This window comes from Theropithecus gelada, chromosome 4 (genome assembly GCF_003255815.1).
Source record: "Theropithecus gelada isolate Dixy chromosome 4, Tgel_1.0, whole genome shotgun sequence".
Classification (NCBI taxonomy): Eukaryota; Metazoa; Chordata; class Mammalia; order Primates; family Cercopithecidae; genus Theropithecus; species Theropithecus gelada.
Genome location: NC_037671.1, coordinates 138,672,318 through 138,693,500, shown reverse-complemented (window position 1 = coordinate 138,693,500; position 21,183 = coordinate 138,672,318). Strand labels below are relative to the sequence as shown.

At 40.3% G+C, this 21,183-nt stretch overlaps 1 protein-coding gene across 1 annotated transcript in view; it reads left to right on the top strand.

The window, feature by feature from the left end:
• The window catches only part of HS3ST5 (heparan sulfate-glucosamine 3-sulfotransferase 5), a 294,541-nt gene extending 275,270 nt beyond the window's left edge, over positions 1-19,271 (top strand). The window contains exons 4-5 of the mRNA XM_025383241.1: positions 11,967-12,105; positions 16,665-19,271. Coding sequence (XP_025239026.1) covers positions 11,999-12,105; positions 16,665-17,598 — 1,041 coding nt within the window. The 5' untranslated portion in view covers positions 11,967-11,998 and the 3' untranslated portion in view covers positions 17,599-19,271. The remainder of the gene's footprint in view (positions 1-11,966; positions 12,106-16,664) is intronic.
• The last annotated feature ends 1,912 nt before the right edge of the window (positions 19,272-21,183 follow it).

Genomic DNA, 21,183 nt, shown 5'->3' with positions numbered 1-21,183 from the left:
TTTTTTTTTTTTTTTGAGACGGAGTCTGGCTCTGTCGCCCGGGCTGGAGTGCAGTGGCCGGATCTCAGCTCACTGCAAGCTCCGCCCCCCGGGTTTACGCCATTCTCCTGCCTCAGCCTCCCGAGTAGCTGGGACTACAGGCGCCCGCCGCCTCGCCCGGCTAGTTTTTTGTATTTTTTAGTAGAGACGGGGTTTCACCGTAATTCTTCATGGCCAATTTTTTTTGCTCTTTTATTATCATTATTATTATACTTTAAGTTCTAGGGTACATGTGCATAACGTGTAGGTTTGTTACATAGGTATACATGTGCTATGTTGGTTTGCTCCCATCAAGTCATCATTTACATTAGGTATTTTTCCTAACGCTAGCCCTCCCCCAGCCTCCCACCCCCAAACAGGCCATGGTGTGTGATGTTCCCCTCCCTATGTCCATGTGTTCTCATTGTTCAGCTCCCACTTATGAGTGAGAACATGCAGTGTTTGGTTTTCTGACCTTGTGCTATTTTGCTGAGAATGATGGATTCCGCCATCATCCATCTCCCTGCAAAGGACATGAACTCATCCTTTTTTATGGCTGCATAATATTCCATGGTGTATATGTGCCACATTTTCTTTATCAAGTCTATCATTGATGGACATTTGGGTTGGTTCCAGTCTTTGCTACTGTGGATAGTGCCACAATAAATATACATGTGCATGTGTCTTTATAGTAGCATGATTTATAATCCTTTGGGTATATACCCAGTAATGGGATTGCTGGGTCAAATGGTATTTCTGGTTCTAGATCCTTGAGGAATCACCACACTGTCTTCCACAATGATTGAACTAGTTTATACTAGGGCAAAAGTGTTCCTATTTCTCCACATCCTCTCCAGCATCTGTTGTTTCCTGCCTTTTTAATGATTGCCATTCTAACTGGTGTGAGATGGTATCTCATTGTGGTTTTGATCTGCATTTCTCTGATAACCAGTGATGACGAGGATTTTTTCATATGTCTATTGGCTGCATAAATGTCTTTTTTTGAGAAGTGTCTGTTCATACCCTTTGCCCACTTTTTGATGGGGTTTATTTTTTTCTTGTGAATTTGTTTAAGTTCTTTGTAGATTCTGGATATTAGCCCTTTGTCAGATGGGTAGATTGCAAAAAGTTTCTCCCATCCTGTAGGTTGCTGTTCACTCTGATGATAGTTTCTTTTGCTGTGCAGAAGCTCTTTAGTTTAATTAGATCCCATTTGTCTATTTTGGCTTTTGTTGCCATTACTTTTCGTGTTTTCATCATGAAGGTTTTGCCCATTCCTATGTCCTGAATGGTATCGCCTAGGTTTTCCTCTAGGATTTTTATGGTTTTAGGTCTTACATTTAAGTCTTTAATCCATCTTGAGTTAATTTTTGTATAAGGTGTAAGGAAGGGATCCAGTTTCAGCTGTCTACATATGGCTAGCCAGTTTTCCCAGCACCATTTATTAAATAGGGAATCCTTTCCCCATTTCTTGTTTTGGTCAGGTTTGTCAAAGATCAGATGGTTGTAGATGTGTGGCATTATTTCTGAGGCCTCTGTTCTGTTCCATTGGTCTGTATATCTGTTTTGGCACTAGTACCATGATGTTCTGGTTACTATAGCCTTGTAGTATAGTTTGAAGTCAGGTAGCGTGATGCCTCCAACTTTGTTCTTTTTGCTTAGGATTGTCTTGGCTATGTGGGCTCTTTTTTGTTTCCATATAAAATTTACAGTAGTTTCTTGCAATTCTGTGAAGAAAGTCATTGGTAGCTTGATGGGGATAGCAATGAATCTATAAATCACCTTGGGCAGTATGGCCATTTTCACAATATTGATTCTTCCTGTCCACTTCATGGCCAATTTTAAGCTACCAACATGAATTGACTGAATATGGAATCTTAAGCTACTAAGATGAATTCACTAAATGTGAAATTGGGAAGAGATGTGTAGTATTCCATTGTACAGATGCAACAGACTTAAACTCAAGACCATAGATAATAGTAAAATGGAGTAAGATAATTAGGAAATAAGGAGTTTTTCAAATTTATTACCTTTGCTTTACTTAATTATAAATTTATATAATACAATTTTAATTTTTAATAATGAGTTTAACAACTGGCTTGCAAAGTAAGAGCCAGCCGTAGCATGCCAGTGGATGGGCATCACCACATGACTCTACCATCTGTGTTAAAATATAAAAAGGGCTTTTTCTATTTTTTCTTTCTTAAAAGGAATTCAGAATAGTGTAATATGAGACAAGACAAGAATCTCCTAAGAGTATTTTTTGTCACCACCCTGCCAAAGGTTTTTTTCTTTTTAAACACTCAACTCAGAATTTGCAGATTGAAAGTTTAGACAGAGATGAGGGATACATTTATTTCTACCAATAAAATCTGCAATATTTTCAACTTTGCATGAACTTCATAGAGAGGCAGAGTGGTGCAATGTAGAAAGCCCTAATATAATTATTTACAACCCCAGACTAAGCAGTTTGAAGCTTTGAGCAGGTCATTTCACCTCCCTAGGCTTTGAAGACAAGGATGCCCACTGCCCCACTTCTATCACAGGGCAACATGTGTGTGTCAGGTGGGGGCTTCTCACATGCTGCAATGTTGAGATCTGCCACTTATTTTTAATGGTTCCATAAAAGTAATATGTATTTGTATAGAGACAAATAAAGCAAATATGGCAAAACATTAACAATCAGTGAATCTAGGCAAAGGATATATGAGTATTCAATTTTTTCAAAATAAAAAGATAGAAAAACTAAGGTCATTTATACACAGACAGCACTTGGCAAACCTGCTAAGTAGTATACAAAGACAAAGTAGTAGTATCTAAAGAGATGTGGTATCCAGATGCCATAATCTTAGGATATTCAAAGTTCATTTCATCTAACTGATTGGATTACTCAGCAATCATTTACTGAGTATCAATGACCCTAAATGCTGGAGATAACTCAATAATGCACAACACATACTTCTTAATCTCACAGAATTTGATCTAGTTAGAGTTACACACAAGTAAACAGACAATTACAATATGGCTTAAATAGAATTAAGTAGAGACTGCTGTGGTGCCATATAGGAAGAACATCTAAACCAGCCCTAAGTGATGAAGAAAGACTTTCCCAAGGAACCTAAGAGCAGTGAGAACCTAAGATCTAAAACACAGGAATTAAACCATGGCCTGGGAGGGAGAGCAAGCATCCGTTGACGTGTCTAACATTTATACTATAAGCCAAGCAACACATGCCCATTTACTCCTCAGAGCAGTGCTGTGGGGCAGGTTATTGGTATCCCATTTGACAGAACTGATAAACAGAGCACAGAGTTGGTGTTTTCAGGCAATGGAAATCTTATGAAGAAAAGCCCTGAAGCAGAACTGATCATGGCTTATTCAAAAGAACTGCAAGTTGTTCTGTGTATTGCAGTTTGTATATGTAAGCTTTGGGTGGGGTATGTGGAGTTACAGTGGAAAGGAGTAAAGGGTCTTGTGGATGATAGGCATCTATTAAAGGGTATTAAGGCTGGAGATGATGTGATCCAGTTTCCACTGGGAAAGATTACTCTGGCATCAGTATGAAGAATAAATTGAGGAAGGAACAAAACTAATAGTAGGGATACCACTTGGCTGCTCATAAGGTAGTCTAAAAGACACAGTGGCCTGAACCAAGTCTGTCACAAGTGATGACAGAAATTAGGTGGATTCTACCAGTACTGGAGGTAGCATCTTACTGGCTGATTGGACATGGGGACAGGGTGGAGACCAGAATGACAACTTCCAAGGTTTTTGGCATGGGTGAGGGGCAGATGGGGAGCCATTCACTGAGATATTGAGAGGAAGTGCTATGGGAAGGGGTGTGTAGGGATTGGGTGATAATGGGAGGGCAAAGACAGATTTAATCAAGATCTTACAAAGACCAGCACATAAGAATCTGAGTCTGTGACAAGTGGCAGCTAATCCTAATGGTATTTTGATCATCTACTATAAATCTTTCTAAGAGATAGTTCTTGAGTCATGGAGAGAAAAAGTGGGGTATGCATGATTCTGGTCAGTTTTAATTATAAGTGGCTTGGTGAATATGAAAAACCCTTGGTAAATTATGGAAACATGACCTTTCATTATAATTGCTACTGTCATTACTTATTAGTATTTTCTCCCTGCTTTCATCAGGTTCAAACAACCTAAATGGTCCCTTTTACCTGGCCTTTTATGGAAACATTTTTCCTCTTTTTTTTTTTTTTTTTTTCATCTCCCCATCCTCTAACTCAAGGTTCAGTGGCAGGTAATTTGGGTGGAGTTAAGTGTTTTTTTTTGCTCTCAGTCAATGAACAAATATTTATTAAGAATCTCCCAGAAGCTAAGCTGTGAGGGCACAAAGGCATAAGAGTGATAGAATGGACTTTGGGGACTGGGCCGGGGTAAGGTAGGGAGGGGGATGAGGGATAAAAGACTACATATTGGGAACAGTGTACACTGCTCATATATCAAGTGCCCTAAAATCTCAGAAATCTCCACCAGAAGATTTATCCATATAACAAGATAACATATAACCACCTGTACCCTTGAAACTATTGAAATTATTTTTTTAAAAATCTCCCATGTAAGTGTAAATCACCACTAGAGGACTTATCCATATAACAAGATAACATATAACCATCTGTATCCCCAAAACTATTAAAATTATTATTTTTTAAAAAGTCTACAGGTGTGGTGGCTCACACCTGTAATCCTAGCACTTTGGGAGACCACGGCTGGTGGATTGCCTGAACTCAAGAGTTTGAGACCAGCCTGGGCAACATGGTGAACCCCTGTCTCTACTAAAATACAAAAAAGAAAAATTAGCCAGGCATAGCAGTGAGCGCCTGTAGTCCCAGCTACTCGGGAGGCTGAGGCAGGAGAATTGCTTGAACCCAGGAGGCGGAGGTTGCAGTGAGCCGAGATTGTGCCACTGCAATCCAGCCTGACGAGAGAGTGAGACTCTGTGTCAAAAAAAAAAAAAAAATTCTCCCATGTAAGTATCCAAACTCTGTGGCTGGTGCTGCAATCATAGGGTCATGTTCTCTGGGGTCAGATAATTCTGAATTTAAATCCTCCTTCTGCATTTACCAGCCACAGCCCTTGGGTAAAAAAAAAATCTACTCATGTCTCTGCTCAGTTTCCACAAAAAAAAAAAAAAAAAAAAAGATAATATTACCGAGGTCTGTTGTATCATATGAGATAATAAATGTAAAAGAAAGTAACACAGAGCCTAGTGTTCAATAAATGTAGTTCCTGTCCATCTCATAAGGCTGTTGCCCAGGATAAATGAGCTAATACTCAAAAGAGGGTTATGATTTCCTTGGAATAATTCTGCTATATAAGTTCAGTCGTTTTTAATGAACTTTGCTGCTATTGTTCCTCTTACTGTTTTTACTGGTACCAAGGGCTTCTGGTAACCATGTCTACAAGCCTTTGAGCAGCACTTGAACACATCTTTATTATTATTATTTTTGAATCTCCTTATTTCTTTGTTTCATCTGGGACTCATTTCTTTCTTTGCTTAGTGCTGCTTTAGAGAAACAGCCAGATGTGTCTACAATTTGTCGTTTCTGGCCACATACTCTGTTATTTAGATACTCTGCTTTGTTCAGCCAAGATACCATGTCTGTTAAAGCTTTAGGAGTCTGAAGAAACTAATTGTGCTGTTCTTGGCAGGCAAAATGGAAGACATTGAGAGATTAAAAACTGGAGATAGGGGGAGCTTAAATATCACTGTAGGTCTTCAACCACTTTTTATATAAAAAGAAATAATAAACTTTTTTAAAAAACTTTATATAAATTTCCCATTACCAGTATAACTGCTTTGATGAAAGGTTGTTAAAATACCCATTAAAGCTGGCATAGCTGAAGGAATAGGATTTGAGGGTTGGAGAAGCAGTTAACATTCTACCCAATTTAACAGCATTGTCCATAAGGATCGAATGGTGTGCCTTCTCTTTGTCTTATATTCCTAGACCAAAAGCAACAATCTCCAGCTTTTAAGACACCATCCTGGCAGATTCAAATGCTTTATAATGTTATAGAAAACCAAAGAGGCATTTTCGGAGTTAATTTAACCAGATATCTTTGGTTTTCCCTCGGGAAGTTTTATTCAGAGCTGCTATGATATAGTCTCTTAGGACATAGTCTGCGACTGGTTACAAAACAGAATGAGATTTAACTTTCTATCTGCTAGAGAGCCTCAATAGAAACTTGAGGCTCCTCATTTCTCAAAAATTCCTCCTCATTTCTCAAAAATTCCAAGAGATTTCAGCTCAAGAAGAGCTGAAAGAGAAATATTGACTTGTGTGTGTGTATATGCATGTACCATCTTGCTTTGAACCAAAAAATATAGCATTAGCATTCTAATTCTTTTTTTTTTTTTTTTTTTTTTTTTTTTTTTTTTTTTTTTTTTTTTTTGAGACGGAGTCTGGCTCTGTCGCCCGGGCTGGAGTGCAGTGGCCGGATCTCAGCTCACTGCAAGCTCCGCCCCCCGGGTTTACGCCATTCTCCTGCCTCAGCCTCCCGAGTAGCTGGGACTACAGGCGCCCGCCGCCTCGCCCGGCTAGTTTTTTGTATTTTTTAGTAGAGACGGGGTTTCACCGTGTTCGCCAGGATGGTCTCGATCTCCTGACCTCGTGATCCGCCCGTCTCGGCCTCCCAAAGTGCTGGGATTACAGGCTTGAGCCACCGCGCCCGGCCAGCATTCTAATTCTTAACAAGAATTTCCATTAAAAGTTATTTATACTTAAAAATACTATTTTTCATAATTCAAGTATACTATTTATAAAAACTGCATTTATTTTATTTTTCTCTGTAAAATGCCTTGCAATAATTAATCTGCCTCCTGAAGCTATTAATTATGCTTCATTTTTGTACAATGCACAAATGTTCACAACTTCTATCCTACTGTTCTACTCCGTGCTCACATCTTAAGAACCCTGTGAGACAGATATTATTATCATAATTTTATGGATGAGGAAAGCAAAACTCAGAAAATTTCCATTACAAAACCAAACCAAAATGTGATCCGAGGTCTTCTGACTCCCAATCTAGTGGTCTTTCCACTTCACCATGAGTGGCTCACTCATATTCGTTGAGATCTTCAGTAAAAATATTAGTTCTTCTCAGTGTCACAGTAGATAGAAAGGTACCTTGCCATGCATACTGGGCCTGCCATAACCAGAGGGGGCAGTGTAGGGAGCCAGACCAGTCTTGTGAACAAAATGCTGGAGAAATCATGTCTCCTGAAGAGGAAAAAAACCTCAGCAGGCATATTTAAGGCATCTCAGGCACAGAGAAGCTAGGTTGGCAGTAGTATCTAATCCCACAGAGCAAAACCTCTATGGTGAAAACTGGGTTTATAGCCTAGTATATACCAGATGACCTGTGCATTGCAATTGGATGCTGATAGTTTTTTCATCATAGTCTCCTAAATCTTGCACTACTTCTTCAGCAGGCTTCACATTCTGTCATGTTTTTCTTCTTTTTCCTGTCTGCTAAACTTGAACAGTTTAACGATGAGGTCATTTTATAATTTCACTCAGCCCTACATGCAAAAGCCTTGCAAGTTTTATTCCTGAGCCCAACTATTATCCTTTGGTCCTGTAATTATTTATACAATGGACATGACCCATTCCTACCCACCAAAGGAATGGGTATTGGGATTTTTCCCCTAAACTCCACATACACCAAGATCAAGATCACTTCCTAGGAAGACACCAGTAAGATCCGGAAGTCTCGAAGGAGGAGACATAGGAAAGATATCCCAGGTCAGCAAGCAAGCTGATGATTGCACAGAGATTAGAGAAAAGGCATATGGGGAACGGTGCAGGGACTGACCTAACAGGCTCAGAGGCTGCGGTGAGTGACTTAAGAGGGTGAGAAGCTGACTGTCTACACTGGGACCTCAGAAGGAAGGGCATAGACTTGCAAAAGGAAGCGATTGAACTTGATCCAGTGAACAACCAAAAATAGATGAGGGACAAAATAACTTATATTAGGAAGATTAATAGTACTATGCAGGGCCATGGGAAATGAAGGAGGAGAGCATACCAAAATGTTAAGGAACAAGGGAGGCACAAAGTGCCTGCATGGCACAAAGCAAGAAGAAATTAAGGAGAAATCATTTTTACTGACCTTGGTGGCTGAAGATACAAAAGATGGTAGAAAACGATAAGCTTTATTACTTTATTCTAGTTTTTTTGTGTTTTTTAATTTTTGTTTTTGTTTTTGAGACGCAGCCTTGCTCTGTCATGCAGGCTGGAGTGCAGTGGTGTGATCTCGGCTCACTACCACCTCTACCTCCCGGGTTCAAGTGATTCTCCTGCCTCAGCCTCCAGAGTAGCTGGAATTACAGGCACCCGCCATCATGCCTGGCTAATTTTTGTATTTTTGTAGAGATGGTTCACCATGTTGTCCAAGCTGGTGATCCACCCTCCTTGGCCTCCCAAAGTGTTGGGATTACAGGCGTGAGCCATCACACCCAGCCTGTTCTAGTTTTATAAATACAAAATTAATTCACACCCGTTGAATCAGAATATCTGAGGGTGGTAGCAAGTGTGTGTGTTTTAAAGGCTCTGCAAACTTAGCATAGAGAATCACTGACCTGTGCAGCAAAGCAGATTCTGGGCTTAGTACCTTTCCGTAAGCTTTCTAGTGCTTCTGAGTCAGTCAGTAGGTTTAGCCCATTTCTAGGAGATGATGATGATACACACCAAGAAGCAGCTAACACTAATCAAACACTCATGCATAATGAAATGCCTAACTGTGGTTCTGACTGCAAGAACAAGAGTTAGTGGAGGTGGGTGATGATCCTGGACTGGAAGCTGGAGAAGGCTTCCTAGAGGAACCGTGATATAGCCCAGACCTTAAAGAATGGGTGGATTGGAGCTAAAAATAGACAGGTGGACCAAGGAGCTGGTGAAAGTGGACGAAGCATTGTGCAGTATAGTTTTAAGCAGGAGGGTGTGGGCATTATGTTTAAATAGCAGAGGAGGTCGACAACTTCCCTAGCCTTCCTCTGAATTGGCCCCATGTATGAGGCTGGAGACCCTTGCAAGGGTCATGGGGCAAGCACATTTTTCCTTTGTTTTTCCCATCCCTTCCTTTTGCAGCTCAGCCACAGACAAGCTTTATTCCCTCACACTCCTCATCTGTGAATGCACACTAAATTCATTCATGCTAGGAAACAGATGACACATAGTCCTTTGCATTAGTCTGGCAAGCTAATAAACCTTTATATAGTAATGTCACTTGTAGAAACCTCATTTCATTCTTTCTGCAGCGCTATGGAATGGGGACACCAGAGGTGGTCCTCATATTGCAGATAAGAAAAGGAAACCCCAGAGAATCCAACCTCAAAACCGTAGAGCTACTAAGGGGAGTATTTAATTGGGGGACTTGAACAGTTTTCTTTCTGCCACCCTGTTCTGCAACTTGCTGCAGTATTTACATTTCAACAAGGATCAGAGCCCAAAGCACGTGGGTCTAACTGAGGACTTCAGACATCAACCTGTAGACAGGAGATTGGTTCTTTCAGTGGAGCTCTGAATCACATTACGTAGATAACTGTCTTTGTCTTCACATTATCTGTCAGTTGTGTGATCACAGGCAAGTTGGAGAAAATTGTGAGCTTCACTTGACCTATGAAATGGAAATAACTCCATCTACTTTATAGGGTTTTTGAGGATTTCCTGAAATACCACCTGGACAATGTCCTTGCTACACAGTGAGCCTCAAGAAACCTCACTCTCTTTGTCTTCCGCGTTTTATCTACACACAAGGCAAGCTCTGCTACATCAAAACCACAGGCTCACCCAGCCTACCTGTCTTTGCTCTCTCGTTGCTTATGCTCTTAGCCTTTTCTCTCTTTCCCTCTACCTTTGTCCAGCCACACCTTCCTGCCTTCACTTCTTAAACAAGCCAAGCATTTTCCCTCCTCAATCCCTCATGTGAGCTGGTTCCTCTGCTGGCTCCTGCCTCTTTGCTTCTCCTCCTCCAGGTGTCACCCCAAGTGTTACTTCTTCAGGAAGCACTGAAGTAGGTTCTTCCTATTATTCTTTCTCACTAGGTCCTGTAACTTTCCTTTGTCATACTGAATACAATTTGTAAGTATGCATTAATCCTGTATGTAGGCTTAATGCCTGTCTTCTCCACTAGACTGTGGACCCCCACAGGACAAGAACATGTCTATTTATTCGGCCACTATTCTCCATAGTACCCAATACAGAATCTAGCACATAAGACATGTTCCATAAGTATTTGTCAACTGTGTGTTGGATGAGTACTGGTCTCATCTCTCCCTCTTAGGATGCCCTCCTACCATCTCCTCAGCAATTCACATAGTACATTCCACACACAAAAAAAAATTTTACCATGCCCACATTCTCTGACCTTTTCCTTAATTTTCTTTTCCCAACACTTATTCATACATTATCATAATTGGGTAATGTTCTCTGGTTGTTTCCTGATTCCCTAATCACATTATCAGTTTTCTAAGGACTAAAACTCTTTGGGGATCTGTTTTGGAATCTCCTATAAACCTAGTGTAATAGTTGAAAATGCTTTGGGAATTCAGTGATTTCTCGATGAACGAATGAATAGATCAATCATTCAATCCTAGTATATCCCTTTTGCACAAGGAAAATCTTCACAGAGCAATACAGAGATATCATTGCAGCAAAACAATTTCTAACCATGACTCATTTCTATCTATATAGCTTCCTTCTTGGGTTACTATTTTGAGTTTCAATAAGAGGCAAACAATCTTATCTTGAAAGGGGTATTGGATTTATTTTTAATAAGAAAGGCTGAATTGGGAGCTTGCATTTTCCCCAAAAATTTAATAACAGCACTAGTAAAGCCCTAGACTCCTCAGCTGGCCTTATTTCAGGTATATGAGAACAGAGCTTCCAGGTAAGCTTCTTTCATGATTTAAGAGCGAGACCAATACCACCAAACCTGTCTAAATTCATTGACAGCCAGGGGAGTTCACACAGCAAAAGCATCTAGTCTGAACATGTTTCAGAACCCAGGACTGGGCAGAGGACATGGAGGGAAACATCAGGTTCCCCAAGGCCATTGTCCTCAAACATGTGACATTCTGATACTTACCACTGATAACTTCAGTAAGTATCACTTTGATCTCACCCCCTTCTACTCATAACTAAAACAAAACAAAAACATATGTAATTAAAATATGTCATTGCTGTGCTCAAAATGATAACTTATGAACTGAGATTTCAAATTCACCTTGTTATTCTGAAGCAGAATCTTCAGTTTATGATTGCCCTGCTGGTAAGCCCCAAGTTGCTCTTTTATTTTTTTTCTTGAGACAGGTCTTCTCTGTCACTCAGGCCAGAGTGGAGTGGCATGATCTCGGCTCACTGCAACTTCCGCCTCCCGGGTTCAAGCGATTCTCCTGACTCAGCCTCCCTAGCAGCTGGGATTACAGGTGCCCACCACTGCGCCCAGCTAAGTTTTGCATTTTTGGTAGAGACGAGGTTTCACCATCTTAGCCAGGCTGGTCTTGAACTCCTGACCTCAGGTGATCCACCTGCCTTGGCCTCCCAAAGTACTGGAATTACAGGCTTGAGCCATCGTGCCTGGCCATGTTGTTCATTCTATCCATATTCTTTGAATCATTTTATACACACACACACACTATATGTTACATGCATTTTAATTTACTTTGACAATTATCTAACAGGTTCTGTCTAGTTAGCATCTTTTCCCCTAGAGTTAGTATTTGATCTTATAACATGGGCCAGGAAAAGAAAGGTAAGTTTTGCTAAATACCTGTTACATCATGACAATTCTCAGAGTTGGTGTGGGATCTGCTCTTTGTGCAGTGTCGCTTATCACCTGTCTTCCACCTCTGCTTAGCTCTGTGACAACAAACAGAGCCTCTAAGAGATGACTGCTGATGAGTCCTTCTATCGCAGGCTGCAGCAGTCCTGAAGGTTGATGGAGGGCCATGCTATTCAAACAGCAGGCGTGGCTGAGACAGAAGCTCCTGGTGCTGGGAAGCCTTGCCGTTGGGAGTCTCCTGTATCTAGTCGCCAGAGTTGGGAGCTTGGATAGGTGGGTGCTTAAACACATGCTTATACCCCTGTGACTTTAAGTCTTGATGTAAACTTCTTTAGGACATAATTTTAAGTCTATCCACTTGTTTTTCTGCCTCAAAATTCCCAGGAAACATGCTTTTCTGCAGTATTGATTTTGATTTATTGAGCCTTTAAAAGAGACAGATCCAAGTTGCTCAAACCAAGATGTTCTGTCAGGATCCATTTGTATTCCGTGTGCATTGACACTTGTTTTCAGGGAAGGGATAAAGCTGTGTACAGTAAAACTGTCATTTACTAGAGCTCAGTGTGGTCTGCGTGCATCTGGTGTTGACCTCTAGCTGTAGCAAAACAGTGATGATGTATCTATGTATCTTCCTTTTGAAATTTATGAGTGGACACTTAATGTGCTATCAGGAGCATTAAAATTATGTATGAGTCTCTAAAGGAGCTCATCAAGTTTGCAATCCATTGCCCTGGAAAGATGGCTGCAGGCGTGGGGAGTTTTAACTATGCTAATTAGCTCTGGTTCTCAGGGCCTGAATGCACCAGACAAGGAGGCTGTTGCTCAGAATAATTGCCCAGAAAGCAATGGGAAATCCATGGAGAGAAAATTACAGTGCTAGGTCTTAGCTCTAAACAGACAAACAGTTGAGAGGTATTGAACTTGCAGAAGTCCCAGCAACATCAGCTGGCTTCACATTAAATGTTTCTGGTATGTTCTGTGTCTAGTCTAACGGGCAAGAACAGAGAAGTTAATTTCTGAAATGTGAAGCTTCCTTTTTTGCCCTTCAAAAAAAATTTTTTTTTTTTAATTGGAGTTTCGTTCTTGTTGCCCAGGCCAGAGTGCAATGGTGTAATCTCGGCTCATTGCAACCTCCTCCTCCCATGTTCAAGCTATTCTCCTGCCTCAGCCTCCCAAGTGGCTGTGATTACAGGCATGTGCCACCACACCTAGCTAATTTTGTATTGTTAGTAGAGACAGTTTCACCATGTTGGCCAGGCTGATTTTGAACTCCTGACCTTAGGAGATCCACCTGCCTCAGCCTCCCAAAGTGCTGGGATTACAGGCATGAACCACTGTGCCTGGCCGGCCCTTTAAAATTAATTCTTGCACTGGAAAGACTGAAGTGTGTTCTCCGTGAGTTCAGTTCTCGCCATCAGTGAAAACACATACAAACTTAAAAATGAAAATCTCTTCCTTTCAGTTTTCTTTTCCTTCCAAAGTTTAAGTTAATCTGTAGACCTTATCACTTAGATATTTAGAAATAACATAGCAGTGGTCCTTGTTTTCCTTCAGTTGCTGTCATTTTGACTGGTAAAGTGAACTCCTTTGATGCTTCTCAATTCAAAATTGCTGAGTAATTGTCCCACTCACTAGTTGTTACCTACCTGAAAGTGTAATCAGAGCTTCTCACCGACTTCCAGCAGTTTCCTAAAGTAGCACTTGATGATTAATGAGAAGCCTTGAGGTGGTGCCATTGGCCTACCTCTGTAATGGAACTTTTATATCCAGCCCTTCCCAACTGACCTTTAATTAGCTTCCAATCATTTACCTTTTACTTAGTAATTGATCTAATGATCACTAATGCATTATTATTTAGTTGACGATTCTTTTCATTTTCTTAACTCTGTCTCTAGTCTCTAAGGGGATAGCTTTTATTTGGAATTGAATGGTTTGGTGGGCTTTCTAAAAGCCTCTCACTTGAGACTTTGAGATTACGTCTGAAGGTAACACAGGCTTATGTAGGCCCACCCTCCACTAACTGAAGACCCTGCTTTCTGGGAGGGAGGCAGATGTTACTTCTCCCATCCCTTCCAATCCTAAACCTGTATGATTTTTCAGTCTGGGACCCACACTCAGAATCTATGCTGTCAGAAGTGGGAAAGAATATGATATTTTCTCATATTTTCACATCCTATCTTGAGTTAGGGAGTCCAAAAGGCGACTGTTCTGCAGGGTGTGATCTCCCAGGGTAGAAGGTAGAAAAGGGAAGGAAGTAAAGAAGGAAAATGACCCTTTCTACAAGTAGGGGAATTCCATTTGACCTCAAACAAAGCAGAGACTATCTATGTCAGCCACTCTCAGCCAGGGTACTATGAGAGAATTAAATCCTACAAAAGAGAATTTGAGTGACTGTTTCCTCAATTCTTGCAAGGATGGTACTGACATCATTCCAGGTGCTTAGAACAGAAATCCATCAATGGATGCCTTACGGAATTAGAGCTTAATTCTCAACCGGAACCCAAGAAGAACTGAAGGATGAATTTGTAATATTCCAATCAGTGTCACAATTAAAAGCATCTTTGCCTATGTATCTACTGATAATTTTATATCCTCTATTTAAAGCCCTAGTACATTAATCTCATTAACAAGTGTAAAAACAAAATTCATGTTTGTCTAAACTATTAACTGGGTTAAATCCTGTTTTTTAAAAGCTGTCTAGGCCAGGCTCAGTGGCTCACGCCTGTAATCCCAGCACTTTGGGAGGCCGAGGCAGGCAAATCACGAGGTCAGGAGTTCAAGACCAGCCTGGCCAACATGATGAAACCTCGTCTCTACTAAAAATACAAAAATTAGCTGGGCATGGTGGCACATGTCTGTAATCCCAGCTACTCAGGAGGCCAAGGCAGGAGAATCTCTTGAACCAGGAGACGGAGATTGCAGTGAGCCAAGATCATGCCATTGCACTCCAGCCTGGGCAATAGACCAAGACTCCATCTCAAAAAAAAAAAAAGAAAAAAAAAAGTTCTCTATATTTTCACACTTTCCACAATGAGCATGAATTGTTTTAAAAATCATGAAAGGAAACTTCACGAAAAGTAATATATATTGATATTTCTCCTTAAGCAATATGATAGATAGTTGTTTAAATAACACAGACCAAGACCATGCTCTGTTCTCAATTCTGCAAAACAGATTGGGTGTATTAGTCCGTTTTCACACTGCTATAAAGACATACCTGAGACTAGGTAATTTATAAAGAAAAAAGGTTTAATTGACACACAGTTCTGCATGGCTGGGGAAGCCTCAGAAAACTTACAATCATGGCAGAAGGCAAAGAAGAAGCAAGGCACGTCTTACATGGTGGCAGGAGAGAGAGAGATAGCTTGCAGGGGGAGGGGCCACACAGTTTTAAACCATCAAATCTCATGAGAACTCACTATCATGAAAACAAGGGGGAAATACGCCCCCATAATCCAGTCACGTCCCATCAAGCCCCTCCTCTGACATGTAGGGATTACAATTCGGGATGAGATTTGGGTGGGGACACAGAGCCAGACCATATCACTGGGCATGACCTTGAGGTTGTTTCTTATCTCAGAAAACAAGAAAGATGCCATACAGTCTCTTGGGAAGAGCAAGCAACAGCCTCATTGCCACAGAGGGGGAGATACAGATTCCAAATTATTAGAATAACTGGAAGCTTTCAGGTGTAAGAATTGGTTTAACAGCCTTTTTGACTGATATTAATTCCTTTTACCAAGAAGGCTAAAATGCCCTCACAGATCAACCTAGGGAAAGTATAATGAATTTCAGTTCAATTCAGACTATACCTAAAAGGAAACTCAATTTGCTAACTATATATGTTAGCCATGACAAATTAAACGGTCACCACTGTCTACTATCATTGTGACTGTTACCACATCTTTCTCCCTGAGAAAAGCAGAGATAGTTGTTCACTATTCAGGATAATATTGAAGTGAAAATCCTCCTTTCTGGCTATATCCATTGCATTCCTTCCTTTGTGAGCTTGAGTTCCTGATTTTAATGGGCTTGGCAATGAGGGCTTGAGGTTTCTGGCCCTGTCAAGGTCTTGTTGATGCCTGGTCCCAGGTGTGGTTGGTGATATACAGCACTTGCTGATGGCAATTGGGTTTGATCCTATATTCAGCAAAGTGGAAATGTAATCCTGACCTCTTTAGATAGAAAGAGAAAGAGAGGCAAAAGAAATATAATATTCTTCTGGCTATCCTCAAGGCCAAGCAGGGCAGAGAGTCTCAGAATGAAAAGCTCAGCAAGTTCCAAGATTGGAATTTTGCAGGTTGATGATGCAAACAGCCCAGGGCAGAAACTGGGACCTCCTTTCAGATTATATCTCAAAGAGTTTCAACAGCCATGTGAGTGCTGCTGAGCTGCAAGAAAATAATACCACACGAAACATGAAACACGTGGCCTCCCTGCTACCCTTCCGCCCCCCAGCTGAAGATTATAATCTCCTGCCTTTCACTTTTTCTTAATGATTTTAACTGGTGAGCTGTTAAAAAGCTATTAGTATGGCTGGTGTCACTTGTCTATCCTGTACTGCGAACAGAGGTACGCGCCGTAGTCAATTAAGTGCTTGGGGAATAAAAAATTTTAAGGAGCACTAATAAAAAAATCTCATCAATTATGTGTGCTCCATTTAATACATGGTTGCTTAAAGTAAAATTTCCCAAACATATGTTCATTATGGATTGCAGCAGGCTGGGAATCAGTGGCTTTATTTATGCATTTAAAGTCTTGGTCTGACTGGGGAACCAGGAAAATGAGAAGTTAGCTGCAATGAGCTTAAAGTGTCTCTGTCTTGCTTGCAGGCTACAACCCATTTGCCCCATTGAAGGTCGACTGGGTGGTGCCCGCAGTCAGGCTGAATTCCCACTCCGCGCCCTGCAGTTTAAGCGTGGCCTGCTACACGAGTTCCGGAAGGGCAACGCTTCCAAGGAGCAGGTTCGCCTCCATGACCTGGTCCAGCAGCTCCCCAAGGCCATTATCATTGGAGTGAGGAAAGGAGGCACAAGGGCCCTGCTTGAAATGCTGAACCTACATCCGGCAGTGGTCAAAGCCTCTCAAGAAATCCACTTTTTTGATAATGATGAGAATTATGGTAAGGGCATCGAGTGGTATAGGAAAAAGATGCCTTTTTCCTACCCTCAGCAAATCACAATTGAAAAGAGCCCAGCATATTTTATCACAGAGGAGGTTCCAGAAAGGATTTACAAAATGAACTCATCCATCAAGTTGTTGATCATTGTCAGGGAACCAACCACGAGAGCTATTTCTGATTATACTCAGGTGCTAGAGGGGAAAGAGAGGAAGAACAAAACGTATTACAAGTTTGAGAAGCTGGCCATAGACCCTAATACATGTGAAGTGAACACAAAATACAAAGCAGTAAGAACCAGCATCTACACCAAACATCTGGAAAGGTGGTTGAAATACTTTCCAATTGAGCAATTTCATGTCGTCGATGGAGATCGCCTCATCACAGAACCTCTGCCAGAACTTCAGCTCGTGGAGAAGTTCCTAAATCTGCCTCCAAGGATAAGTCAATACAATTTATACTTCAATGCTACCAGAGGGTTTTACTGCTTACGGTTTAATATTATCTTTAATAAGTGCCTGGCGGGCAGCAAGGGGCGCATTCATCCAGAGGTGGACCCCTCTGTCATTACCAAATTGCGCAAATTCTTTCATCCTTTTAATCAAAAATTTTACCAGATCACTGGGAGGACATTGAACTGGCCCTAAAATAATATGTCATACAACACTATGTGTTGTGCCTGGAGACACACAATGTCTCCTGTAGATTAAAATATGCACTTTTCCTAGGCAGAGCTATCCAAGTCATTTTTCCATGTATACTTGTACATACGCAGTGTGTGACCAAATATAAGATCAGTTCTTTTTCTACTGAAAATTTACAAAAAAAAAAAAAATGCTGTCTGCATAGTCACATCTTTTAAGCTATTTACAAAAAAGAAGAGGTGGTGGTATGGGGGGAAAGTGACTTCAGCTATTCTCAAAGAATTAGTCTTCCTTTGATTCAGAATTTGTCACCCACCATTTTCATAGATTTAAGCCAAAAGATAAATGTGTGAAAATGTACCAATGGCTGCGAAGCTTCAGGAAGTAGAGATCCAGTGATGCTTTTTTTTTTTTTTCCTAAGGGAAAGCTGGCTCTTTAATTCAGATGCTGAATTGGTGCCATGAAAACAGAAAATGCTATTTTCTTATTATTTAAAAGAATGTCTTATCTCATAAAATTGACATTGTCCAAAGTTCCTATGGTGATTGTGCACTACTGTTTTCTCGTATGGACCATGGTGTCACTTATAGCATGTCAATCACACGTTGGAAAGTCAAGTCCTTTTACTTCCACGTTGTATGTCAACAGAGAGAAATGTCATGTACATAATGTATATTGTTGTAAATACTGGTTTCACACTAAGTAATTCTATTTTGTAAACTGAATATGGCTATTTAATTTATTGTGAAAATTAAATTTATTGTGGTATTTAAAAATGGAATGGATTAAAATTACTCTATGTGCAATTTTTTTTTAACTCATTTTGTTTTACATGCCCCCTGCTGGCTTCCAAAATGGAAGCTGTTTACGTGCATATGAGAGCACTTGGAAAGATGTGCTTCCCTGCTGGATTTCTGTACCCTTGTGAAAATGTATTTATGAAGTGAGGTTGAGTATATTAAAAAAGAAAAACCTCAACCATCTGGAAACCAAGTATAATAGCCACCTCAAAGAATCCTAGTGCTGCTCTGCTACAACTTTGTAACAATTAATTTACTTGCAGTTGCTGCTGCTCAGGGCAAGAGACAAGGGATATTTTAACAGAATCCAGGCATAGAAGAATCACCATTTTATTTGAACCTCTAATCAGAGTCAGACCGGTAGAGAAATTAAATAAAATAAGATTAGAAAACTCTGTACTGAAAGCTGCTGATGCTTCCAAAATGAATACAAGATCTCAGAACTCTCCCTGTTAGATGAAAATATATCAATTTGCTCAGAAAGGATTCAGTTGCCTAGTGTTGCCATTACTAACATAAACATATGGCTCATATTTCCATCCAGAGAAATTAATGCTAAATTGGTGCCTCGCTAACATCAGATACACTGTATTATGCTTACATATATTCAGTAAAATGTGGAAAGGGGTATTAACAACAACAACAAAAAGAAGGATTTTTTTTTTTTCTCACAATCATAGTTGCTAATCCAGTGGGAGATATTTTAGAGTTTTGTTCAACATCACAGTGAGAGTGCCTAGGGAAACCAGCAAATTACAATGGATTCCCCTTTGATTGTAATAAGTGTTGATTTTCCCCATGAGTTGTTTATCCTGTCCAGTGATTTGATGGTGAACTTTTCTAAATAAATAGCCCTTTCCCCTCTGGTGTCGGTATATATTGCTTCTCAAGTCACTGCCTTGGTAATCATCTCTATTGTTTGAATTAGCAGTGATGCTGTTCTCTCAGCATGAAACAGGCATGACACCAACACGCACTGGCAGGCCAGCTCCTCCCTCACTGTGGGATGACTCTAGAGTGACAGCCTCAGGTCTAAATGTCAGCCACTTCTCCCCTAAGCCATGAATGAAGTCAATATAAGGATCCTGCTGTCAGATTTCTCTGGGCCTCAACTCTCTGCTAACCATCAGTATAAACTCTTTGAATACAGTGTTCAAGGACACAATCACTGTATTATCATTAGTTTCATAGAAGTATTCCTAGAGCACTATACAGCCAATATGATTTTGTGCCAGTAACTGTATGCTCCCTTGGAACACTGATGTTTCAAAAACTCAGACCAGGTATTCCATCAGTAAAATTACAAAATGATCATCTTTTCCCAGATTAATAGAGGAATAAAAAATAAGTTCATAAATTGAAATTTCTCAGTAATCATCTTTTCTGTTACCAATTTTTCTTACACTTTGCTACTGCTACCAATAGTGTATATCAGACTTTATTCTAAGATTCTATTTGACTTATGCCAACTTTTATCTCAATAAGCCAGTATTTCTTCATATTTGGGGGCAGGAGGAGGGAAGCACTGTGATTTCTAGTTGTTCCACTTCCTAAGTTTGAGAACTGTTTTAAATCTTCAAGCCTCCCCATGGAGATTTAAAGCAAGGGCCTATGTTGGGAGAATTTTTTGGGTGGCAGGTTTTATTTCAGTAAAACAACAGCCACAGCCACTGCTGATTGAGCTAGGTAGGGAGAAATAAAAATGCTATGATTTAATAGCATAACACTTGTGGAGATTTTAAACCTGCTTGTTTAGAAAAATGTTTCCTGTTGCTATCAGACAGACAATAGAACTCTAGAGAAATCTTCACCTCATTACAATAGCTCCACTAGGACTCTCTTTAATAAGTTACGTCTTTTATGTCATAAACACCTTGAGTGTTTTCAAGAGGCACAGTGGAACCATACAGTGTTGTGAAACAGTTCTAGCTGCAAAGAGAAAAATTGTTTAAGCAATGGCAGGGTTTCTGCTGGACCATAAAGCAGAAATTACACCTTTTCTGGAAGCCAAGGAATTCCAGTTACAATTATACAAATAGCCCAAGAGAACAGAGAAAGACTAGGGATCAGAGAGATTTTAGATTTTAGAACAGTAAAATAAACCCATAGATACACATCCTCAAATTCCAAGTCTATTTCCTACCCACCTGAAACCACTGCATATAAAACCTTAATTAATTAAGGCACTAAACTTTTCTTAATAATTGCAATATAGGATAACAGAAGCCCAAGACATTTTGGTTCTGAGTTAATATATATGATCAAGCAAAGGCTTGTAAACTCCTCTGAGGTTTATAATCCCATCTGATCTTAGATCTGGTAATCTTTATGTTGATGGAGCAGTGAGAAGTCATTAATTGGCAGCCCAGTTCCTCCTCATGAGTGTTTCATGGACATGCTTCCTGGAATTCTGCCCCTGAAATGAAGGCTTTTCTGGAAGACAAGCTTCAAGGCCTGTGGGGGGCATCACTGGGACACTGCAGATGCGCTGCTGCTCAGGGAAGGTGAGAACCAGGGACAAGTGCAGTCCAAATTCCATCCCTGCTGAGAAGCTTTTGCTTGGTCCAATAAGCTGCTTGCTAAATCAAATTGCCTTCATAAGCCTAATTTGATAATTTTCCAGCAATGGAGAATTTCAAATGATTGTAGTATCTTCCCACTGAAATCTTGCATACTCTTTCCACACACTCAGCAGCCATTTTCCACTAAAAATAGTCTACAGTCTAGGAGAAAGAGAAAAACATTCCCCCTCAAAATTACTAAATACAGCAAAATCTTAGCAATTTG